This window comes from Lactuca serriola, chromosome 1, assembly GCF_051521515.1.
Source record: "Lactuca serriola cultivar US96UC23 chromosome 1, Lser_US96UC23_V15, whole genome shotgun sequence".
Classification (NCBI taxonomy): domain Eukaryota; kingdom Viridiplantae; phylum Streptophyta; class Magnoliopsida; order Asterales; family Asteraceae; genus Lactuca; species Lactuca serriola.
The window spans coordinates 99,392,922-99,419,817 of record NC_136408.1 but is presented as its reverse complement, the minus strand read 5'-3'; the positions used below and the strand labels follow the sequence as shown (position 1 = coordinate 99,419,817).

Here is a 26,896-nt window from a genome sequence, read left to right as displayed (position 1 = left end):
ATGACAAATTATCGTGTAAAACTAGATAATCAGGATTTTTCATTTAAAAAATAAATGTTGGGATTAAACCGTAAATTAAACCAAAGTATTGAGACTTTATTAGTGATTTCCCTTTGCCAACTTAAGTCTTCATAGGGTTTTATTCAACATATAACAACTTATTTTCTACTATTTCTCAGATACATCACTACCAAATACATTACAACCGCGGCAACGTGTGGGGGTAAAATTCTAGTTTTCTAGTAAAAATAGCTTTTATAAACTGAAAATGTAAAGAAATACTAAAGAAGGAAAACCATGAACTAAACGTAAGTACAGGGACTATTCTTGCAGTTTTCCGGAAGTTAAAGCGAAATCTGCTGGTCTACTTAAGCAAAGCATATTTCGGTGTTCCGGTGATATATAAATTCGCGGAAGACACGCTTTTGACTCGATTTGGGAACCCTAACTCCTTCCGGATTACCTTCACTCGATCTGTATTCTGTATTACGTTTTGCCCTTTGGGGAAATCGCCGATTCGATCCAACATGGATGAAGAGTATGATGTCATCGTCCTCGGTACTGGTCTCAAGGAATGCATCCTCAGCGGTCTTCTCTCCGTCGATGGTCTGAAGGTATTAGTTCTTCTCACTTAAATCCGACGCCTGCTGACTTATTTCTTCCTGATTTATAGTTATGACTTGGTCATGATTAAATCTTTGTTCTTTTATACGAATGGTTTTATTGGTTTCGTTGGTTTAGGTCAACATTGGCTCCCGATTGTTTGTCCGAATGATCAGATCTGAGATCATCAATATGTGGATGAAAAATTTTCTATTAATTAAGGAAAATAGATTACGAAAGTCATCTGAGTTCACTTTTAAGTCTGAATAGTCTCCAAAATGTGTATATCACTTTTGAAGATACTCAAATTGCTTATAATAACAAATATAGGGCATCGTGATAGGGGGATCACTGCGTTCTCTGAAAAAAAAACTTGTGTGTTAATAGATAGTGATTGAAACATTTTCAACGTCAGTTATTTTTTATGTAATGGTGAATATGTTGATATGGAAGTTGACAGCAAGTGAAATTAACTAAATCCACATCAAATTAGATCTGGATCACGATCCAACTTTTAATTTATCTGTATAAATATGTAATAATTATCTTATCACTTGTTAGTCCATGTGAAGTCCGTAGTATAGCTGTTGAATTTCAATTTCAAGTAAAGTTTCATCTATGTTCATTGCTTTATGGTTTATAGAATATATGTGTAATAAACTCAAAATACAATAATTCTATGATAATTCATCAAAATGCAACATTTCTAAATCTTTGTATGCTAATTCCTTTACATACTATAATCATGGTAAACGTAAACCCTTTTACTAAATATATTAATCTCTGCAAATTTTTATATGACAAATTATGTCTCTAATACTTTATATCTGTATATCAGGTTCTCCACATGGACAGGAATGACTATTATGGTGGAGAATCAACCTCACTCAACCTTATTCAGGTTTTATTTCCATTCCAAATCTCTTCTAAACCTTCAATTTCATTTAAAAAAATTTTAATAACACAAACAACAACAAAAAAACCAACAGCTATGGAAGAAATTCAGAGGAAGTGACAAGCCTCCAGCTCACTTAGGTTCAAGTAGAGATTACAATGTGGACATGATCCCCAAGGTATCCATCCATCTTTTCCATATTTACAATTTTACCCTCTTCATCATCCATCCAATATAACATCCCACCTTTTTTTTTTCAAGTTCATAATGGCAAATGGTGCTCTTGTACGTGTCCTCATCCACACTGATGTCACAAAATATCTTTACTTCAAAGCTGTTGATGGAAGCTTTGTCTACAACAAAGGAAAGGTAATACATTACTATATTATATTCCCACTTGTCTCTACTTCCCTTCTAAACTTTTTTGGACAATTTTACCCTTGTAGGTACACAAAGTTCCTGCAACCGACATGGAGGCTCTCAAGTCTCCTCTCATGGGCATTTTTGAGAAACGTCGTGCTCGCAAATTCTTCATTTATGTTCAAGACTACAATGAAAACGACCCCAAAACCCATGAAGGAATGGACCTCACACGTGTTTCAACTAAAGAGCTTATCGCGTATTTATTTATACATTAAACTTTTTCTTTTTAAAAATTTCCTTTCCATATAAAATTAATAAAGTTCATATTTTTTTTTTCTAGTAAATATGGTCTTGATGACAACACTGTGGACTTCATTGGCCATGCATTAGCTTTACACAGAGATGATCGTTACTTATACGAACCCGCACTTGAAACAGTGAAAAAAATGAAGGTGGACACCTGTCAAATTCTCATTCGTGAAAACACAATTACCATTTACAACTAAACTAATTATTCTATTAAATTATGATTTTGCCACTAGCTTTATGCGGAGTCACTTGCACGTTTCCAAGGAGGGTCTCCTTACATTTATCCTCTGTATGGATTAGGCGAGCTTCCTCAGGTAAAATATACGTCTTATTTACAAACAATATCAACAATACTTATTTGTAAAAAAAACATATATTTTATAGGCATTTGCTAGGTTGAGTGCTGTGTATGGTGGGACCTACATGTTGAACAAACCTGAATGCAAGGTGGAGTTTGATGAAGAAGGAAAAGTGTGTGGGGTCACTTCAGAGGGTGAAACTGCTAAATGCAAAAAAGTTGTTTGTGATCCTTCCTACTTGTCCAACAAGGTATAAATAAGTTAAATTTAAATTCAAAGTTTTATAAAAAAATTGTTTCTTAAAATTTTATAAAAAAAAAAAAACAGGTGAGAAAAGTTGGGAAAGTTGCAAGAGCAATTTGCATTATGAGTCACCCGATTCCAAACACCAATGACTCACATTCAGTTCAAGTTATTCTTCCACAAAAGCAATTAGGTCGCAAATCTGACATGTGAGTTTATTAAAGTATTTTAAATAAAGATTTATCATATATTAATAAATAATTGTTTTTTTTTTTTTGTTGTTGATAATTATTCAGGTATCTGTTTTGTTCTTCATATTCTCACAATGTTGCTCCAAAAGGAAAGTTTATTGCGTTTGTGTCAACAGAAGCTGAAAGTGATCGACCTGAAATTGAATTAAAACCAGGGCTTGATCTTTTAGGCCCAGTTGATGAAATCTTTTATGATGTTTACGATAGATATGAACCATGCAATGAGCCTTCTCTTGATAATTGCTTCATATCCACAGTAAGTTTATACATTTACATTTTTGGTCCCTCATTTTTTCAGATATGACCAGGGACTGGGAATGTAAATGTTTTAATTCTTTTGTTGTGTGTTGCAGAGTTATGATGCGACTACTCACTTTGAGTCGACTGTGATTGATGTGCTCAATATGTACTCGATGATAACTGGGAAGGTATTATCTGTTTTTGTTTAAAAATTTAGATATGTTTGTCTTTTTTTATTTAAAAAAAAGAAATTGATAATTATTTTGTGAGTGTTTTTGTGTAGGTTCTTGATTTGAATGTAGATCTAAGTGCTGCGAGTGCTGCTGAAGAGTAGAAAGACGATGGAGTTGGAGATGTGTTGGGGTTTCTACTTTTATGGTGATGATGAATTTTACTTGAAGCTTTGAATTTTTATATTTTTAGCTTTGAAAAGATTATATAAAAAAAAATGTGGAAGTAATTTGTTGTGTGTGTAAAATGTGGAAGGAATTCGGTCACTGTGTACTTTATTTTATTTTATTTTTTATTTTAATGCTTGGTGTTTTATCTTTTGTTAGCATGTTAAGTATGATTATTAGTACAATCATTTACATATCATAACCACATTATTAAAAAATAAAAACTAACATTTTAATAAATAAAATATTAAATTCTTCAAACTTTTGGTAACCAAAGAAGTTGATACTTATTATACTTGATAAGGTTGTGGTAGAATTTTTTTGTACAAACTATAACTGGTACGGAACATAGTTTAAGAAATAAGTAACTGGTACCGTACCAATCTCACACCTAATTCAAACGACTTATTTAGTCCGTTCCTTTTTGCTTTTGGCGGATCGAGGGTGGAGGAATGTGTAGCTAGTAGTATTGGCGATACCGCCCTCAGCCCGTCTGGAAAACGTAATCTTCATGTATAAGTTTAATTTAAAAAATGGTCATGGTGGTATTTGGTAGTGAAAAAAGTTATTTGTTTAATATATACGTTTAGGAAGTTAAGCAGTTATCACAATCGTATGAAAATAGTGTTCACCGACCATGATTTGGTATAAAAATATTATGAATTACAACATACAAAACCAGTCGTAATTATACGTAATAAAATGCATTTTGTGTGTTTGTCGTAATTCTAGGTCATACATGTATGCCGTAAATTTATGACAAACCAAATGCATACGATTTGTAAATATATAATATTTTTTCTATTTTCATAGCAAATATTACTCAAACTAAATTACATATTTCAAGTCTCATAATGAAAAATAAAATATCATACATACAAAAAACACAATCCATTACACAAACCATAATGTCAAAAATTAATATATTAGTGACAAAAAACAATTAAACAACTATATATGAAAATTATATGATATGGAGGGATGTTTATACACGTGTTTGTGTCCCGAGGGCTAGAAGGTGAAATTTGCGCTGGATCTTCTTCGCTAGAGTGCGAAGGATTGGTGGGAGTTTGTGACCCAGAACTTTTCGCATGTAGAGCGGGTTGCGATAACTTGGGAGCAGTTTCTGGAGATGTTCTGTGGGGAGTATGTTCTACTTGTGGGGAGAGAGCGATTGGAACATGAGTATCTGTCGCTCAAGCAGACGACCGAGTCGGTAACGGAGATCACCAAGATGTTTACAGAGAGAAACCTTTTCTGTTCAGAGTATGTCACTTCAGAGCCGGTGCAGATGTTGCGATACTTGAGTATGCTTAATACGGGGATTCAAGAGTTTGTGTCGAGTCAGCCGTATCATTGCCCTCTCCTCGTTTTTGTAAAGTGTAGGATCCCATACCTTTAGCATGGAAGATGTCAGCTGGATGCCAGTGGAGGGCTGAGGTGCCTAAGGTTGAAGAAAGAGCCTAACATTTTGTTGCATAAGATCCAGGTGTAGCGACATTGTCAACTATGAAGATACTTTCCATTTATTTTATTCATGTATTGCACTCATGAATTGGTTTTTGCTTTTGGCAGTTTCCTTCTAGGTGGAAGTTGTCATGTGTATGCTTTTGTAGTGTTTCGAGGTCCTCGTTTGCCACAACCGGAAAATTTTGGAACCAACAAGGTCTAAACCCTAACCAAGTATAAGTGAAACCATATTGTCACCTTATTTCATTGTATTAGCTATAACCATGAAGGCATGTTTATAAAGATAATAACTAAGTGTAAGATTGAAACCTATGTTGATTTATGTTAGTATAAATTAATATAAGTCAAAAGATTTAACTTAGAACCATAATATAACCCACCTTACTTGAGTTTTCGGCCTAGGAATCTAATTTCAAGTAGTTTATGGTCCAAGGAATCAAGGTACAAGGTTGTTTTCGGTTGTAACTCAAGAAACTTTGGGTTTTCGGTCCACATAACCGAAATCACAAAATCAAAGCCCATTAGGGCCGTAAACACAAAGGTATAAGGACCGAAATCTCTAGTGCTCTAGGTGGAAACTTGGCCGAAAACCCTCCTAATATCTAGATATTTTAGCCACTTGATATGTGATTTGTTTTCCCAATACGATAAGTTACACATACCAATGCAAACATTATCTCATTCACCTTATATAACATACAAATTAGGAACCATTTGATACACTTCCAGTAAACATTTATTACAATTCTCTCTCAGATAGCAAGCCATATTTCCTTCCATTCTCAAGAATCAAAGACCTAACTCCCCTGGAAACTATATTTGAAGCTCCATCCTTAAGATACTATTGTAAAGTATTCCTCATATTATTTAGTGTTTAAGAAACACTTGTGTTAGTAAGACCATTTTATTCACACATTATTATGTGTTTAATACCACTAGGATTACGATATCCTTCCCGTATACTAGCTCGAAGTCACCGTTTTAGCTCGTTATCTAAACCACGACCACATATAAGGTGAGTTCATACCCCCATATTTTTCCAAGCTTTTTCAATGTTTTTAGGGGCGAATAAAATTAAAACACAAGAAATCTTGTGTTTAAAAATATAATTTACTTATTATGTTTTCTTACCGTTCATATGTATTTAAACGTGAAATTTATTAAATTTACAAACTTATAAACTATAATAGGTATATTTTGTGGAACATATGAAACTATTTTACCAAGTTCAGGTTATAACACAGAAATAAACTTATAAACTATAATAGGTATAGTTTATGGAACAAAGGAACTATTTTACAAAGTTACATGTTATTTACAAAAAGGTTTTTCGCTTTATTACTAGTAAATTTGTTGAAGCAATTTGTAAGATGCCTTCACGTACTTATATAAGTACCCATTAAAGTCCTGACTTATAACCAGAGTCTCTTGTAGGGAGAGCGAGATATTTATGCATAGATCTATACGGGAGTAACAAGCCCACACCTTAACTGTTAGCTACAGTTAGGCCGACAGGCTTGGGGTGACAAATGTCGTTAACATACTGACGCCTGAAGAACGTCGCGATCAGGCCATCTTATGTTATAATATGGTTATAAGAGCTCACATGGAGAAAACAACGACATATTTACATAGTAATATACTTTTTAAACAGTCTTAAGGGGTATTAACTCTGTGATTACTTAGCATATACATCAGGGTTATATAAAATTAATGTTTGGTAGACAGTGGAATGTGTGATTTCAGCCTTACTTCATGTTCCTTGTTTGGTTGTGGGCTTAGGGCAGATTCACCCGTTCGACTGTATGTTCGATCTCGGTTATATACAACTCATATGTACTAAGTGATCATAGGAGGGTATTAACATCACATCTATTTTACAGGGCAAACACATCTTCAACTAGTTCTACTTATAAATAAAACTAGGTATCATCAAACTAAGTATGGTAATTATATTTGTACTTTTCGGTCTTGGAACATTTAAGACTACAATTCGGTTTTATGGAAAATATAGGATTTTCTAGGATAAACATCATTATTTTAAAAATAAACAATTTACAATTCAACTTTCTGAAAACAAATACGATTATTTATTGAAAACAATGCTTTACAATATAGCGAGTGGAACTAGAAACATATTTACAAAAGGTTCAACACTTATTTACAAACTAGTAGAACATAAAGGACCCTTAATTATTAATTCTATAGTTCCTTCGTTTATACATCGGAGTTATATATAAATAATATCCGATAGGCAGTGGAATGTGTGATTTCCGCTTTACTTCCTGTTCCTTGTTTGGTTGTGGGCTTAGGACAGATCTACACATTCAACTGTCCATTCGATATTAGTTTATATATAGCTAGTATAAACTAAGTAATCATATAAGGAACTAGTATGGTCACATTTTTTACTAAGAAAATATGGGATTTTCTGGAGGAACACACAGACTTTTCCAAAGAACAAAGAATATACTTTCTATAACAAAAATGCTTATGAACCCACCAACTTTAATGCTGACACTTTTTCAAACCACTTGTATTCTCAGGAAAATTAGTAGATAGGTACCCTCTCAAGCGTTACGAAGACGGAGCATAGTATTATTCACATCTTATCTTTTGCTATAGTTTTAATGTTAAACAGACAATGTTTTGAACACAATGTAAATTATATATTATCAATACAATGGTTGTTGCTGCTTTGATTACTATTATACAATTGTTGTGATATTGTACATGACGTCCTCCACCCCCGAATGTTTCCGTTGTTCCGGTTTGGGGGTGTGACATCAATGGATTGCATTGTTGGGGTGTCTTAAATGGTGTTTGTTTTTTGGAAAAAACTTCTTCAGACCTCTTATTGATGCGCGGCGCAGCACACGCGCATCACTTTTCATCTCATAGCCGAATCTTTTTTAGAAGTCTTCGGATTAAAAAACATATGCGCGTGTTCTTCTTGGCGCAACACTTGTTTTGCCTCTTCCTACCTCTTCCAACCTCTTTTTCTTCATTTTCTCTTGCTAAAATATTGATTATATATTGCTGAAATCTTATTTCACTTTTTTTTTTCGTTTTTTTGTTTATTCATGTTGATTTTTTTTATATTGAATAATAATAATTTGTTGATGAAATATCATTATTTTATGTTAAAATGTCTTTATTTTTTTTTGTTAAAATATCATTATTTTTTGCTGAAATATCATAAATTTTTGCCGAAATGTCATACATTATTAAATTTTCGGTATTAAAAAACTATTTTTGGATTATAAAATCAGTTTATTTTAATTTTTTAATATCTGCAACAGCATGTTTATATTAAAAAAACAAACACGTTTATTATTACATTTTGCAGCCATTTGGTCCACCTCTTCTTCTGCAAAGGGTTGCAAAGGTGGTCCGCAGACTTTATGCATTTTTGCTTCAAAAAAATAAACAACACCTTAGACTAAGGGATGTGTTTTCCATTTCGGTTATTTTTCTTAGGGAATAAATAAGCAGTGCTTCAGTTGGTTCGAGAAGGAGCTTTAATCTCATTAGGGTTGCCTTCGGATGATTCGTATAGTCCAAGTGGAGGAGAGTGGATTTCATATTAGGAAGAATTCGTTCCTGAATGTAGTTTTCAGCTAGATCACTCAAGTTCAAGAATTTCATGAAATTGTTCAATCTTTCGATTTTCGCACTAGGGTCATCGCTAGTTATTGAATTTCCTTTAGAGTTGTCTTAGTGACGGTTGTATTAGTAATTTATATGGCATCCTCGTTCATTAGGATCCTAGGGTGTCAGGAGCTCAGGTTGAGGGTTGTGAGGAGGACTTCCTTGTCTATTTTTGTTTGATTAGGACCTAGAAGTCGGATTCTCGGCCCAAAGGCCAGATAGGAATAATTAAGTTTTTGCAGATTCGATGTGTGCCTATGTTAGGCTGTGTGTGCTGTTAGTGGTTAGCTGATCGGGGGTAAGCCTGAATGCTGTTAGTGGTTAGCAGATTGGGGGTGAGCCCAAGTGCTATCATGGACCTTTGTAAGTGTTCAACATTCGTCACTATCAAACCTCAAAACCCTAAACCTAATCCCTCTTGGTGATTCTTGGCTCGATACTTTTGGTAACTTAAATGTAACACCCGTTTCTCAAAGAGGGTTAGCCAAGATTAAAGGAATCAAAATAAGGTTTTTGGAGCAACCCCTCGGCTACAACGTGGGCTATTGATGTCCATGACATAAAATGAAATTAATGAATCATGTGTTTAGAGGGCCGCCACGGCGTGACAATGGATGGCCACTGCGTGGCAGTGGTAGCAGCCTAAGCCCATGTATTTCTAGGGTTTCTCCCATATTTAAGCCCCTTATCTCTTATTCTAGGTCATTTCTTTCATCCCCCATCTCCCTATTCTGAAACCCTATCCACCATTTCCTTTATTTTGAGCTTGGTGACTCCATATTGTGGTTGTTTGCTTCTTTTGGTGAAACTTGGAGAAGAAGGTAGTTCATTTTGGTGTAAGGAAGCAAGAAGAAAGCTTGGATCCAATAGCTTCTTCACATTTTTGAGTTTTTGGAGGTAAAAAGTTCATACCTTGACATTTATTCTTATTGTATCAAGTATGAGCAAAAATTTGGATGTTTTGGTCCCATTCTTGAGTGCTCTTGGAGTTTGAGGAACTCCAGAGTTTGATGCGGTGCTCATCTTGTCATGAAATTCTGAGCTAGTGAGAAAAAGGTCTTAGCTTGAGTGTTCTTAGCCCCATGTTTGAGTTTTGGTCATATTAAGGACTTAATGGACTTAGGGTTTAAGATCTTGTCTTACGGTGAGGTCCCAATGGATAAATTTGGAAATTTTATCCATTAAGTCAGTGTAGAGAACTGGATCTAGAAGTATGAGCTTAGATCTTTCAGTGGCCACGGCGTGGCGAGGGTAGCCACGACATAACAAAGTCAAAAATTGTGTCTGCCTTATTCTAACGTTGCCACGACGTGGCCAAGAAGGACCACGGCGTGGCAATGCCCTGCATGTTGATTATTTGACCTTGTGATCCCACGACATGGCCAAGGAGGGCCATAACATGGTGTTGACAATGATCAAATTTGACCGTTGACTTTTGTGACCAGTTTGACTTTGGGTAAAACTTAAGGGCTTTAGACAATCAATTAAGATTCTACTTGGTTTGGTGATTAGTGGATTTGCGGGAGCTAGCAGTGCAGAAAGGGAAGCACGTCGCATTGTTTCGGGGTTCTTCATTCTGGTGAGTTTTCCTCACTGTACCCATGGGTCGAAGGCACCAATGTCGGCCCATTAGTTTTGGTTATCATTTAGTAGAGGGATTTCATAGGGACTTTATGTGGGCACGTAGGATAGATTGAGGACTCTTGATCTAGGCTTTCCTGCATGTTCCTTGTTTGGTTGTGGCTCTAGAGTAGGATCATCTGTCCGAGTGTCCATCTCACCTCGGGGTATATATGGTTATGCATTCCTTAGATTGTTGGTTATGTATCCTTGTGTATGGGACATTGTTATGCTGTAGTGATCTTCTAGATATATATATATATATATATATATATATATATATATATATATATATATATATATCCTTGTATGATAGGATGCAGCGGTAATGGTGTGCTGGTTAGAATACCAGTAGGTTGGTTATTTCCTAGTGGAGTGCCCTAAGGGTTGTAGGTAGTCATGTAGGATAGCCTAAGAAAATTTTGATCTAGGCTTTCTTGAATTTTCCTTGTTTGGTTGTGACTCTAGAGTAGAATCTTCTGTTCGGGTGGCTATCTCACCTCTGATTACTTATGGTTATGCATTCCATAAAGGTTAGCTGGTAGCAGAGCAGTGTGTTGTAAGAGGACTAGTACGCGGTAGTTAGCTTTATGATTGATAATTGCTTGTATTATGTGCCTACTTGATCCTTGATTATTTATATGTTGACATATGGTGGCAGATTAGGTTGAGGCAGTCTTTATGTGTTGTGCGCGCCGATTATAAGCCGTAGTGTCACACCCCAAAACCGATAACGGCGGAATACGTTTCGGGGTAGGAGACGTCATGTACAATATCATCATAATTGTACAATAGTAAAAACAAGAAACATGCAACCATTCCATTTACATAGTGATTTTAATTACAAGTGTGTTCTGCAAAGTTCAACAAACACCAAAAGTATACAAAAATAAGAGATGGATCTTGTATGCTCCACCTTCTCCAAAATGCTGCACCTGTACCTGTCTATCTTTGACCTGAGGATACAAGTTATTTTTAAAACGAGTATCAGCATAAAGTTGGTGAGTTCATAAGAGTTTAGTGTGGGTTCTAGTATAACATGCATTAATACCGATAGTGTGAAAGGTTACTATTTACATTTGTCCGTAACAGAAAACTCTAGAAAATCCTATATTTTCCAGAAAATGCATCTATTAATGATACATACTTGTTTTACTTCGGGATGTTAATGTAGACTTTAGTTTAGTACTTTAGTGAGGATATAGTGTGTTCCTTGTAAGTGACTGATAGTGAGAGTAATAGCAAACCCCATGACCTTCCCGGTCATGCATAGTGTAGTGAAGTAGTGGCATCCCTGGGCTTGCACGGCTCGGACTGAAACTAACAGTCGAGATGTAATAGTGTCTACCCCGTATAGATCTATACATGTAGCGTCGTCTTCCCTCCGGAAAACTCTGGGCATAGTATGTAGCGAATAGCGTATCTCGTAGTGATTTAGTGCGTTATCTCCTGATTAGTGCTCCCTCTTGTATTGTAGTGTAGTAGTCTTTTGTATAGTTCATAGCGAGTTCCCTTATTAGTGTATCGTCTCGTAATAGTGTGTATTATAGTGGGTATTATAGTGTGTACGGTAGTAGTAGTAACAAGTAGTAGTGACCTTAACTATACATATTATAGTTAATTTAGTGTGTATAGTTCTTTGTAATTAAGTAGTGAAGGCATCGAATGAAATGAAAAAGCTCGTATCCAACACTAATATACATGATATATAACTAAGAAATCAACGACAGTCAAACGGATAACAACTACCCTAAGCCCACAATCAAACAAGAACAGGAAATAAGGTGAGTTATCGGTTCTAAGTCCTTCAAGTCTTACTTATATAAATATATTAGTGTAGTTACATTTTATAAGAAAACTTATTTAATAAAATCTTATACTAAGGAAACATTTAGAAAATAGTTTATTAATCCAAAGTAGTTTTGAAAACGCATAGTTCTTTTATAAGGCATAGTGGTAAATCACATGTGATTTGATCTACTAATAGTGAATCACATGTGATTAACTTTCATAAACATGAATATTTGACTTGTATCCCCCCCTAAAACATATAAAAACATTTGAAAAATTCATTGAAGGGGTATGAACTCACAGTTTATCGTAGGGCTCGAGTGTCAACGGATGCCCTGAATGCCAATGGTCCCTATAAATCATGTGATGACACATAATTGGGTTAGAACCAGGGTGTTTCATGCTTAATCATGATGGAAAAAAACATCCTTAGGGCTCGACATTACTGAGTACTAGTGTCTCATGATCTATACTTAATGATTCATGCAAGTTTAGGGCCAAAAGTGGACATTTGAGTGAGTGCATGGCCTTGAAATTGAGTGTGCGGCCAGAAGGGTGTGTGAGGCTGCATACAAGTGTGTGTGGCCGTTCAGAGTGTGTGTACGGCCGTACACTCCTCTTGTGAGTCCATGTGAAGTGTTTGCTCTTCACACAAGAAGATTTGAATGTGTGCTGCCCCCCTCATGAAGGTGTGCGGCCGTACACCTTCAAGAGACTATGAATATGATGAACATGATGAGTTTTAAAGCTTGGATTCAATTGTTTACCACTAATAAGCTTGAAGATGGACTAGATCACAAATATGAGGCCTTCAAGGTGTTCTTGGTTGAAGATTGTAGAGAGAGAAAGTAGAGAGAGGGTAAGGAGCATCCAAACGAATGAAAGAAGAGGGTATTCATCTATATATATGTTTGGGTGTGAGGCTAGAGGGTGTGCGGTTGGGTACATGGGTGTGTGGCCATACACACAAAAGTGTGGCCGCACACACCTCTTTTGGTGTGTTTAATCCAATTTCATAATGCAAAACACTTTCCAACACCTCCTGAGACCCATAATTAGACTATATTATGCCCAATACACGCATTTGGAACCACAAGTTTTACAAAGGATGAAGAATTCAAGATTTAAAGACAATACTCGGACCAATTACATAGGATGAAAGTTTCGGGTTGTCACATTATCCCCCCGTTAGAGGGAAGTTCGTCCCGAAATTTAGAATTCCTACAGAGGGTAATTACCGAACTACAATGCAAAAAGATGGGGATATTTGAGTTTCATTTGATCCTCGCGCTCCCAAGTGAATTCCGGTCCCCGCTTGGCGTTCCACCGAACCTTAACAATTGGGATGCGGCTTTTCTTCGTTCGTTTTACTTCCCGATCCATAATCTCCGCAAGCTCTTCCACGAAGTTGAGGCTCTCATTGACCTCGATCTCGTCAAGCAGAATGACTAGAGTCTCGTCGGACAGACATTTCTTCAAGTTTGAGACGTGGAAGGTAGGATGTATGTTACTTAGCTCGTGGGGTAGGTTGAGTTTGTAAGCCACAGGGCCAATTCTAGCAAGAATCTCGAAAGGCCCTATGTACCTTGGGTTCAGCTTTCCACGCTTTCCGAAGCGTATTGTGCCCTTCCAGGGCGAGACCTTCAAAAGGACTCAGTATTCTCCCTGAAACTCCAAGGGTTTTCTTCGTTTGTCCGCGTAGCTTTTCTGTCGATCCTTAGCGGCTTTTAATCATTCACGAATCTGTACAATCTTCTCGGTCGTTTCTCGAATGATCTCCGGACCAGTGAGAGCGCTGTCAGGAACTCGTCCCTTAGCCAACTGAGTGTCACCCACCTCAGCCCAGCACAGAGGGGATCTGCACTTTCGGCCGTAGAGGGCTTCGAATGGAGCTGCCTTGATGCTCGTATGATAACTATTGTTGTAGGAAAACTCCACAAGAGGTAAGTGTGTATCCCACGATTTACCGAAGTCGATCACACAAGCTCGCAGCATATCTTCTAAGGTTTGGATCGTTCTCTCACTTTGTCCGTCGGTCTGCGGATGGTAAGTTGTGCTCATGTCCAGCCTCGTCCCTAGAGCCTTTTGTAGTGATTGCCAAAATCTCGAGGTAAATCTACTATATCTGTCCGAGATAATCGATATAGGGATGCCATGCAGCCGTACTATTTCCTTAAGATATGTTCTCGTGAGCTTCTCCATCTTGTCCGTTTCTTTGATGGGTAGGAAGTGTGCAGACTTGGTCAATCTGCCGACGATGACCCAAATGGTATCCAACCCACCCGTTGTCTTGGGCAGCTTGGTTATAAAATCCATTGTGATCCGTTCCCACTTCCATTCTGGTATCTCCGATTGTTGAAGGAGACCTGATGGCTTCTGGTATTCGACCTTGACCTTCGCGCAAGTAAGGCACTTACTCACGAAGGTAGCTATCTCAGCTTTCATGTTAGGCCACCAGTATAGCTTTTTGAGATCCAGATACATCTTATCCGAACCTGGGTGGACGGAGTATCGAGTGTTGTGAGCTTCCTTCATGACTAAATCTCTGAAACCTCCGTGGCGTGGAGTCCAGATTCGGTCCATGAGATAGTAGGCTCCGTCACCCTTGACTTCCAAAATCTTAAACATTCCGCGTAGGGATTCTCCCGTCACGTTCTCAGGTTTTAAGGCTTCAAACTGAGCCTCCTTGATCTATGCGGATAGGTGCGAATGGATAGTCATTGTTAACGACTTGGTTCTTCGACCAGAATACTCTTTTCTACTTAGGGCGTCGGCTACCACGTTGGCCTTCCCTGGGTGATATCGAATTTCGCTGTCGTAATCGTTGAGTAGCTCGACCCAACGACGTTGTCTCATGTTGAGCTCTTTCTGGTTCAGTATGTGTTGGAGGCTTTTATGATCAGTATATACTACGCTCTTCGTTCCATACAAGTAGTGTCTCCAGATTTTTAGAGCGAAGACGACCGCTCCTAACTCGAGGTCGTGAGTAGTGTAGTTCACCTCGTGTGTCTTTAGCTGTCTTGAGGCATAAGTGATGACTTTACCCCGTTGCATCAAGACGTAGCCGAGTCCCTAATTCGATGCATCGCAGTACACCACGAAGTCTTCTGTTCCTTCGGGAAGGGACAATACTGGTGCGGTGCATAGGGCTCGCTTCAGGGTCTGGAATTCCTTCTCCTGTTTCTCTTCCCAGTCGAATGATACGCCCTTCTGTGTCAACATAATGAGAGGCTTTGCAATCCGAGAGAAGTTTTGGATGAATCTGCGGTAGTAGCCAGCAAGGCCTAGAAATTGACGAATTTCTGTAGGCGTCTTCGGTGTTGACCAGATCTCAATAGCTTTAATTTTGGAGGGATCCACGTGGATTCCTTCTTCACTAACCATGTGTCCTAAGAATTCAACTCTTCGGATCCAAAATTCACACTTAGAGAACTTCGCATATAACTTCTCTGATCGTAGTGTTTCCTTGGTAGCACAAGGCCCACCAATGCTTCCAAGTTGAACTCTGATAACTTACATGCAAATTCAACTTATTTGAAGTAGGTACAGAAATAAGAATTATGTCAACACGATAGGTTGCAAACCTTAAGTCGCGTGCTAGTGATAAATTACAGGTTTTACTCTTGATTAAATCTTGAAACTCTTTCAGGATCTTTAAGGCTCCCACTGTCCCCTTGACATATAAGTTTCCCTAGTCAAGAACCATTCCTTGACAAAACAAATATTCAAGGGACAATGCGGATTCTTATCAAGACTAACACTTCACACAATTGGTCTTAGTTGGTGTTTGTCTCATCCAAGACATCACAACCTACTAATCTCAAATGTACAAGAGTAGAAAACATTTTACTCTTACATTTGACTACTGTTAATAAATCCTCCTTTATGTCACTCAAAGTTACAATCTTGGAGTATGACTCTAAGAATTGTTTTGGAATGAAGTATGACTCATCTTCTTGATTTTAACCAATCCAACAATTCATGACCTCTCTTCTTAGCCATAACAATGCACTAAGACGTCCTTAGAGTATGAATTTGTGATATGGTTTCATAATCATGAAGATGATCATGAAATACGATGCTAAAATACTCTCCCATCCTTTCAGATTTGAGAAACTTTTATCTTTCTGCCTAATTTGATTCTTCTCATTTGTTTTGTCATACATTGTAACCTTTCCTATGTTACAGAATTATACTTAACCTCATAAGTATAATCATATTTACTAATCTTTAGTAAATCATGACAAATCAATCTTTGTGGTGGACCTTGACTAGCGCACACCTAGTGTACCTAATTCCTTAGTCCTTCAATTGACTCACATATACATGTGATCAAAGAATTAGTCTTAATTTTCAAAGATGAAAATTCTCATTCATCATACAATACAACTTGTATGATTCCGAGTTTCTATCCAATTGAAACTTGGGTGATGAAAAACTTTCTTCATTTGGTAAATTCAGACACTACCATAAATAAAAGAATCAAATCCACTTTCCAATATTGCTATTACTAGAAACATATAAGCAACAATTTTCCACAGATGCCATTGTAAGGATATTTTTTAAAATAAATAAAATTAAAAACCTTTTTTTATTTTATTTTAAAACTTTGCGGAAAAACTTATCCTTAGAATCCACATGAAAACCTTGTTGTTATCTATTCATAAGCAATATATTATAACTCTTAAGCAACGGCTCAAAATTCCGATTGCCAAACCATGCGATCGAAACTCACCTTTGCAATCAGAATCAACATATACTTACTTTAAGCTTCCTATCTTTTCTTTGATTCTTAAAAACATCAACATGTGACCCATTCACATTATGTAATAAGAATCTCCAAATAGGAACTTAATAGAGTTAGACAGTGGACTTTACCCGAAGTAGAGTCAAACCTCTTGACTTGATCAACCTTATGACCTTTCAGGTGAATAGGGCAGCTTCGCAACCAATGCCCCTTCCTTTGGCAACAAAACACATGGACCCTTTGGTAATGGCACATGAGACTATCTCAGAATTTGCCTTTCTCTTTACTATTTGGTCAACCGAGTTGACTATAGCCGATCCCTTTCCATTGGGAAGAGAAATCCTTTTCTAGATATCCAATGCTACCATTGTCAATGTCCATGTAGACTTGGGAAGTTGTTCTTTTAATCAAATTTTCTTTACTGGTGTTCCGAATCATTGCTGATTCCACAACACCAAGCAAAAAGATAACATCATTAAGGGTCATGTCATAGTCTGCCTCATAGTAGTCCCAAAGAGACTCACTATGTTACTGAGAAAGTGATTGGACATCCAACTTTCACGAGACTTTGACACCCAACTATCCCGGCTTGTCAATATGTGACTTTATCTCCAATATGTGAGCACACATAGACTATGCTTGCCAATAAGGATTGAGTGACTTTAAACTTTTCAAGAACTTGTGGGTGAGGGAGAATAATTGGAGGAGGTGGAGGAAGTGAAGCATGATGTTAAGGGACACCATCTTCAAGAGATTTGGGAAGATCATAGTTATCTAAACCAGACATCTATAATGGGAGAAAATCAAGTTAGTTGATTCAAAGTCCTTAATATAACACCCAATATGAAATATTAAGGCTAGGACCCAACACAATATTTTATAATTTGGAAGAGGGATGCTGTAATCCAAGCTATAAAATATTTGAAGGTAGGCGAATGACAATTCACCAATTTCCACCATGAAAAACGAAATAATTTATTAGGTTTTAATTGGATTTGAAATTCCTAGATCTTTTGAGATTCATTGAACTTTTCAATGACATGTTTCAATCTCGAGTGTGCCCTCTCAAATTTTGTGACTGGGACGCCGAGGATCACAAAACAAGGTGTGAATAACCATACCAATTCACTTGGTACCCTTAATATTATCACCTAATCAATGTGCCGGTTAACCACACACGCTCCATTGATCTATGACAAATATTAAGTCACCCTTCGTGATCCTTACTAGTCCAAGTTAGTGTGTCGGTTAACCACACACGCTCCACCAACGACTTGGTAAGGTACAAAGTGTGAATTCCATGGGCTAGCACCAAATTCACATTTTTCTTAAAGTAACTAAGATTGGGAATTAAATAAAAAAAATATTTAGTTACTTTATAATAATCATTATACTTTTAATGAGAATTTAAAGTCATTGTCCTACCCGTTCGGCTAACGACCCTCCACCGATCAAGCAAGCGGTGGGTGAGAGTGGACACCCATTAAGTTGCCATTTTATAGGCAACAACCTTATACCCACCTTATAGACCGGCTTCGTGAATGAGGCCTACTAACGGTAGAACGACTTATTCTTATACATATATATAATAATTAACCATTAATGTTATAAATAGTATAAGGGTTGAATTTTAACTATTAAAACTCTAAGGGTTGGAATTAAACTTTATTAAAGTGTGTGAAACTTTACAAATTCCAAAACTTGAGGGCAAGTTTTGTAACTATCCAAAACTTTTCATTTCATAACTTATGAATTAAAGGTTCATAAAATGAAGACTCTTCATTTTCATGTAACTTATGTGTTTAAATGTGTGTGTTAAAGAAAAGTGACCTTTGGATATCCATAACTTGAGGACAAATTATGGACTCCATTAAAACACATAAATGATCAAGAATTAATTCTAAACAATTCAGCAAATAATTCCTATCATCTTCTAAATTCATAAGAACATGAACATTATCATCAAAATTTCAAGAATTATATGAACACATAAAAAATCATGGAATTTTGATATATGCTATTGTAAATGGATTAGAACAACCATTACACCAACTAAAACAAGTTTTAAAACACCAAAACAGTTTAGGGTAATGTTTCTAGTCCATTTCCAGCAGCAAAAATCGAAATTCTGCATTCTGATCATTCTACTCGCCGAGTGCACGAACCTACTCGCCGAGTAGGATGAATTTTGCCTTGAACTCGGCGAGTCCATCAGCCAGACAACAACAATTTCAACTTTTTTCACTATTTTGCATCAAGTATCAAACAAGCAAGCCTAGGCTCTGATACCACTGTTGGGTTTTGAGCAATCTAACACTTCCTAAGTGTGCATGCAACCCTAATAAACCTTGGATCTATGTTTGTCTAAATACATGCAAAATAATAATTTTCCAAGGTTCATAACCTATCTAACATGGCATGGGGTACTTTTAAACATAAAAGAATTAGATGAGATCACATACCTTTTGATGATGAGTTTGATTCCTAAGGAGTTTGAGAGCCAAGCACCAATAGTGTGAATGCCTCAAATGGAATCACAAATCACCACAAACACTTGGAAAACTTTGAGAGAGTGTATACACACTTATAAAATCGGCCACACACAAACACACATACTCTAGTGACACTAGTGGCTATTTCATGCAACATAAGCATGCTTATATAGTGTACACGATTAGGGTGAAACCCTAATAACCCATGACCTTTCCTTTTCCAAGGATCCATGGGTTAAAAGCTCCATGGATCATCCATGGACTTCCATACAAGCCTAGCCCATTAACAAATGAGTGTTAGCCCACACCATATAAAACAATAGCCCACAATTTAATTAGTCTTCCTTTTAATCTCTAAATTAATTCATAATTAATTTAAGACTAAGACTAATTAAATAACATGACTTCATATTAATATATTATAACTTATAATATATTAATAAACATATGTGTATAACTCTCATAAAATTATCCATAAATAGTTCGGGTGAAGTGCAACCCAAATGGACCATGCCGGGTCGGGTCAAGTATGTACCAAATAAGTTATGGACTTAGACACCTTATCCAACAAGGACGACTTAGCTACGGGGGTAGCTCCCGGCATTAGGTCAATTCTGAACTCAACCTGACGTTTGGGAGGTAGACCCGGAAGGTCCTCCGGAAAGACATCGGGGAAATCGCATACAACAGGGATGTCCTTCGGATCCTTCGCTTTCTGGCTAGTGTCGACAACGTGGGCAAGAAAGGCGCGATATTCCTTACGCAAGTATTTCTGAGCCTGAATACTGGAGATGATACGAAGGCTCGTACCGGGTTTATCTCCATAGATCAACAGAGTTTCGTGGTTCATAAGATTTAAGCGAATGGCTTTGTCGTAGCATAGGATATCGGCACGATGAAGACTCAACCAGTCCATACCGACAATGACATCGAAACTCTTGATAGAGACTGGTATGAGATTGATTGGAAATGAGTGATCGTCTAATGTGAGGGTACAGCCTATGTAGATTTCGTTAGAGCTTTCGGTCTTCCCGTTAGCCATTTCTACAACGAATGTTTCTTTTAGTGGTTGGGGGGATTGTTTGAGTAAGTGTTTAAAGTTTTGATTTATGAAGCTTCTTTCTGCACCACTATCGAATAAGACACAGGCATAAGAGTTGTTGAGAAGAAACGTACCCGTGACTACTGTGGGATCTGCTACTGCTTCATTGTGACCAATGACAAGTAGCCTACCTGTTCCCCCAGCATTCGCAGCCTTCGGACAGTTCTTCTTGAAATGACCAGCTTCACCGCAGCCATAACACGTCGAGGTCACTCCCAAACCGGAAACTTGCGAGATAGGTTTGGGAGGGGCCTTGCAGAATCGCATAGTATGGCCCTTCCGACCGCAGTTGGAACACTGCAATTCACGGCAGTGGCCGTTATGGTGGAAAGGGCACTTGGGACACTTGGGCAGATTCCCACTATAAGCTTTTGGCGGTGCAGGAGTGGCTGGAGTAGTGGAAGCTTGAACCGCCACGATTTGCTGGTCCTTGGAGGAGGTTTGAGTTTTCTTGCCTTTCTTTTTATCCCATCGCTTCCTCTTTTTGTCAGATGAATCAGGTGGTGCAGTGGTAGTTGTGGTTGCTGTTGCTGGAGTGGAAGAGACTTCATGGTTTATCAGACTCTGGGCCAATTCCTTGGCACTGTCGAAGGTGGTAGGGCATGAGGCTAGAACATTTCCTCGATACGGGGGCATTAGACTCCAGATGTACCGTTCGATCTTTTTGCTTTCGGATGGGATCATGTTGGGACACATAGCCGCGAAGTCGCAGAACCTGGCCGTGTAAGCTGTTATGTCAGTCCCTTCCATCTTGAGGTTCCAGAGTTCCTCCTCAAGTTTCTGAATTTCGCCCCTAGGACAGTACTCTCTCCTCATGAGATCCTTCAGAGTGTCCCAGCCCATAGCATTTGCTGTGACCAAGGAGAGTGCACTGACATGGCCGTTCCACCATGTCAAAGCCCTGTTAGTGAGGGTGGCAGTAGCGAACTTGATTTTGCTCTCTTCGGGGCAAGAGCACATTTCGAATACAGCTTCGGTTCTCTCGAGCCATTGGGATAATGCCAGAATTCCTCCAGTACCATCGAAGAAGGTAGGTTTACAGTTCATGAAGTCCTTATAAGTGCATCCCTGCACTCTTTGATGGACTTCACCAAATCTAGAGTTACCATCGCTCGCATCACCACAGTTCATTTGAGCCATGGCTGCCGTTACAGCCGCAGTCACAGCCGTTTGGAACAACACTGGGTCGAACTGTGGAGGAGGAGGTGGTGGAGGAGGGGTTTGAGTTGCTGGTCTTCCTCTACTTGGACGCTTTCGTGGAGGCATCTTTTACTGGAAGATCACAGGAATGATAGCAATAGTAAGAGTCTATTGCTAATACGAATAGAGTGTTTCATGGATTAATTCAACATAATCCAAAAATTAGAGTGAGAGTCATAGTAATAGGATAGTTAGCTGCCAATATACTGGTATTGATGATATAATACAAGTTCAGGAAAAATTGACCAAACATAAGGTCTTACATCAAACCATAGGGAAAAATGTTGGCAGTTTAGAGGTCTAGTTAAGGTACTTTTAGGCTAGGAATGTTTATAGACAAGAGATCTACGAAACCTAGAGGGGAAAGGCTAGTCCTTTAAACAAAAGAGTGAGGTACTAGACGTCTTCTACTGGCGACGGTTACTTGTTGGGCGAACCCTCAGATCCGTTATCTGACGCATAACTTCTTGAAGGTGTCGTTCATGAGTCCTTTGACGTGCTCGGAGTTCCCTAACTTCGGCTCGGGATGCAGCCAGCTGATGCTGCAGAGCCTCGTTGGTCCTCCTTGTCCTGTCCATGGCTTCTTCGAGTTGGCAGATGCGAACCGTGTTGAGATTTGAGTTGGCATCCACTTCTACAACTCGACCAATGGTTACTTGACCCTGCTCGACATTCCTGGCAATCCTTCGGATCATGATGGGCAGAACCTGATCCACTGATCCTCCTTCGCTTATGTTGTAGAAACTTCGGTCTCCATTGTAAGGTAAAGGCTGGCCCTGCTCCTCGCTCCATCGGTGCAAGGATATGGCCCACATAGGAGTGGGACCCTGAAATGCCGGACGGGGGTTGGGGTTTGGAGCTTCAGGAGGTTGGTTGTTAACTTCTGGTTCGGAGCTGGAACTATCCGAGAAGCCTTCAGCATGTCGATCATCCAAAGGGATCGGGTGATCATCATCTGACTCCTCATCGAGCCATCCTCCATTGCCCTGGTTTGGATAGTACGGGTCGCCGGGTAGGTGGAAACCAGCCATGCTATCTTTGCGAGAAAGGGGGATAGAAAGGTTAATAGATGTACTACTCTCAGATACTTATAAGATGAATCGTTACTAGTCGACCCAATACTTGCGTAGTGCATACCAATTACATGCAACCGAAGCAAGATAGTCCTTCGAATAAGCAACCCTAACTCCAGATCCCCAATCAAACAAGAACAGGAAATGAAGCAAAGGCTACAGATTCTGAGTCTATAGCGCCCTAGTCACATGTAACCGTGGTGTATCCACTTAGCAACTATTGTCCTACCAGTAACGACCCTTTTAGTTATCACATATGTATGTTTTAGAGATACAGAATACTCCTATAGTATTCTTAGGGTAACGTTATTATGGTAGTGTTGGTAAGTTTTAGACTTGTTGCAACACCACCACTAAGCTAAGGCACATGCTAGTCACTCCCAGGAAAACGTAGTTGATCAGGCTACATTCCCCCAAATGTGACTATATGTCTCTAAACCCAATTTGTGCTGTCCAACAATCTTAATACTTTTGTTCTGTTCTAGCGTGATACTGACTCCTGTGTTTTATAGAGATGTGTGTATATATATACTTAGTTAAATCTTTTAAATACTTAACAATATATATTCTTGGTCAAAGTGTTTTAGTCCCGAAGTGTTTATAGTTCGTATATCTTTTATAGGTTGATATACTTGATTAACTATAAACAATGCTCTGATACCAATCTGTCACACCCCAAAACCGATAACGGCGGAATACGTTTCGGGGTGGGAGACGTCATGTACAGTATCATCACAATTGTATAATAGTAAAAACAAGAAACATGCAACCATTCCATTTACATAGTGATTTTAATCACAAGTGTGTTCTGAAAAGTTCAACAAACACCAAAAGTATAAAAAAATAAGAGATGGATCTTGTATGCTCCACCTTCTCCAAAATGCTTCACTTGTACCTGTCTATCTTTGACCTGAGGATACAAGTTATTTTGAAAACGAGTATCAGCATAAAGCTAGTGAGTTCATAAGAGTTTAGTGTGGGTTCTAGTATAACATGCATTAGTACCGATAGTGTGAAAGGTTACTATTTACATTTGTCCGTAATAGAAAACTCTAGAAAATCCTATATTTTACAGAAAATGCATCTATTAATGATAGATACTTGTTTTACTTCGGGATGTTAATGTAGACTTTAGTTTAGTACTTTAGTGAGGATATAGTGTGTTCCTTGTAAGTGACTGATAATGAGAGTAATAGCGAACCCCATGACCTTCCCGGTCATGCATAGTGTAGTGAAGTAGCGGCATCCCTGGGCCTACACGGCTCAGACTGAAACTAACAGTCGAGATGTAATAGTGTCTGCCCCATATAGATCTATACATGTAGCGTCGTCTTCCCTCCGGAAAACTCTGGGCATAGTATGTAGCGAATAGCGTATCTCGTAGTGATTTAGTGCGTTATCTCCTGATTAGTGCTCCCTCTTGTATTGTAGTGTAGTAGTCTTTTGTATAGTTCGTAGCGAGTTCCCTTATTAGTGTATCGTCTCGTAATAGTGTGTATTATAGTGGGTATTATAGTGTGTACGGTAGTAGTAGTAACAAGTAGTAGTGACCTTAACTATACATATTATAGTTAATTTAGTGTGTATAGTTCTTTGTAATTAAGTAGTGAAGGCATCGAATGAAATGAAAAAGCTCGTATCCAACACTAATATACATGATATATAACTAAGAAATCAACGACAGTCGAACGGATAACAACTACCCTAAGCCCACAATCAAACAAGAACAGGAAATAAGGTGAGTTATTGGTTCTAAGTCCTTCAATTCTTACTTATATAAATATATTAGTGTAGTTACATTTTATAAGAAAACTTATTTAATAAAATCTTATACTAAGGAAACATTTAGAAAATAGTTTATTAATACAAAGTAGTTTTGAAAACGCATAGTTCTTTTATAAGGCATAGTGGTAAATCACATGTGATTTGATCTACTAATAGTGAATCACATGTGATTAACTTTCATAAACATGAATATTTGACTTGTACCCCCCCCCCCTAAAACATATAAAAACATTTGAAAAGTTCATTGAAGGGGTATGAACTCACAGTTTATCGTAGGGCTCGAGTGTCAACGGATGCCCTGAATGCCAATGGTCCCTATAAATCATGTGATGACACATAATTGGGTTAGAACTAGGGTGTTTCATGCTTAATCATGATGGAAAAAAACATCCTTAGGGCTCGACATTACTGAGTACTAGTGTCTCATGATTTATACTTAATGATTCATGCAAGTTTAGGGCCAAAAGTGGACATTTGAGTGAGTGCATGGCCTTGAAATTGAGTGTGCGGCCAGAAGGGTGTGTGAGGCTGCACACAAGTGTGTGCGGCCGTTCAGAGTGTGTGTGCGGCCGTACACAGGAGTGTGCGGTCGTACACTCCTCTTGTGAGTCCATGTGAAGTGTTTGATCTTCACACAAGAAGATTTGAATGTGTGCTGCCCCCCTCATGAAGGTGTGCGGCCGTACACCTTCAAGAGACTATGAATATGATGAACATGATGAGTTTTAAAGCTTGGATTCAAGTGTTTACCACTAATAAGCTTGAAGATGAACTAGATCACAAATATGAGGCCTTCAAGGTGTTCTTGGTTGAAGATTATAGAGAGAGAAAGTAGAGAGAGGGTAAGGAGCATCCAAACGAATGAAAGAAGAGGGTATTCATCTATATATATGTTTGGGTGTGAGGCTAGAGGGTGTGCGGTTGGGTACATGGGTGTGTGGCCGTACACACAACAGTGTGGCCGCACACACCTCTTTTGGTGTGTTTAATCCAATTTCATAATGCAAAACACTTTCCAACACCTCCTGAGACCCATAACTAGACTATATTATGTCCAATACACGCATTTGGAACCACAAGATTTACAAAGGATGAAGAATTCAAGATTTAAAGACAATACGCGGACCAATTACATAGGATGAAAGTTTCGGGTTGTCACACGTAGGCATGAAGCCTTGGTAAGAGCGGTTGGGTTGAGGCATCAGGCCAACAAACCCAGGGTATTCCCGTACGATGACGTATTGGACTAGTTGCATGTTGGCATTCCAGTATGATGACCGATTGGTCTATGGTAATCCAATCTGATGATTGTGGACCCGATATGCATGCTACTATATTTTTTGTATAGGGTGTTTCTGGGGAAACTGACTAAGCTTTATGCTTACCCTATTTTTTATGTTTTATGTTCTATTGGTGATCGTGGGAAGGCGAAGAAGGGACTGTACACATGCATCAACATCATTGAGGATTCTACGTTATTTATATTATTATGGCTTTTGATAAACGTAATTTGAAATAAATGGTTTTCTTAAAATGGATTTTTAATTGGGAAGTTTTACCTTAATAAAAATGAAATTTTTTGGTTGTGAGAATGGGACATTACATTAAAGAAGAAGAAGAAGAAAGTATTCTATTGTACTGATCCAACAAGGAATGATCATCATCATCCTCTTGTACATGGACCTTTGTAAGTATTCAATATCCAAGCTTTAAGTTCCATGCATCTAGATCTAGGTGTCTTGTCCCTTTTCTTCATGATTGTGGAAGTTTGAAGGAATGGAAAAGTTGGCAACTTTAAGGATCTTTAAGGTCCCTTTGAGGTCATATGTTGTAGATCTAGAGTTTCTTGGAGTTTTTGATCCCATGGATAAGTTTGAGTTCCTTTCTCCCATATTTGTGACCTAAAATGGAAGAGACATGCATTGGACATGCATGTCCATAAAGCACCAATTTTTATGATCCATTGGGTATAAGAAAACCTTCTGGAAAATATAGATGAATAACTTTGGTGATTAAGAGCTTAGGCTTAGAGGTTTTATCTTATTGAGATGTCTTAATGGATAAACTTGGAAACTTTGTCCATCAAGACCTTGGAGGGTGTCAGATCTGAGCTTTGGAGCTCTTAACGATGAAGGAAAACAACTTAATGTTAAGGCTTGCTAATGATAACTATTGGTCACCACGACGTGGCGAATGGGGATCAACCCGCTTGTTTTGGCATTTTGTGACCACGAAGTGGTCGAAGGGAGGCTACAACATTGAGGTTTGCTGATGATAACTATTGACCTTGAATTTGACCTTGACCGTTGGCTTTTTGATCTAGGTTAACTTTTGGTCAAATTGCTAGTTTTAGGTAGACTAAGG

The 26,896-nt window shown here is 38.1% G+C and overlaps 1 protein-coding gene across 1 annotated transcript; it reads left to right on the top strand.

Annotated features, from left to right (window-relative positions):
• The first annotated feature begins 397 nt into the window (after positions 1-397).
• LOC145095984 (guanosine nucleotide diphosphate dissociation inhibitor 1) lies at positions 398-3,735 on the top strand. Its single transcript, XM_079033781.1, has 12 exons — positions 398-614; positions 1,442-1,504; positions 1,593-1,676; positions 1,760-1,867; positions 1,945-2,117; positions 2,202-2,313; positions 2,404-2,484; positions 2,555-2,719; positions 2,797-2,921; positions 3,009-3,219; positions 3,317-3,391; positions 3,487-3,735. The coding sequence occupies exons 1-12, from the start codon at positions 528-530 to the stop codon at positions 3,535-3,537; spliced, it is 1,335 nt and encodes a 444-aa protein (XP_078889907.1). The 5' UTR covers positions 398-527; the 3' UTR covers positions 3,538-3,735.
• The last annotated feature ends 23,161 nt before the right edge of the window (positions 3,736-26,896 follow it).

What these genes read in the sequence shown, in the direction of transcription:
- LOC145095984 (XM_079033781.1), top strand. Translation starts at nt 528, where the DNA reads ATGGATGAAGAGTATGATGTCATCGTCCTCGGTACTGGTCTCAAGGAA. An exon ending in TCTCCGTCGATGGTCTGAAG is followed by an intron (nt 615 to 1,441) that starts GTATTAGTTCTT and finishes TCTGTATATCAG; the next exon opens with GTTCTCCACATGGACAGGAA. An exon ending in CCTCACTCAACCTTATTCAG is followed by an intron (nt 1,505 to 1,592) that starts GTTTTATTTCCA and finishes AAAAACCAACAG; the next exon opens with CTATGGAAGAAATTCAGAGG.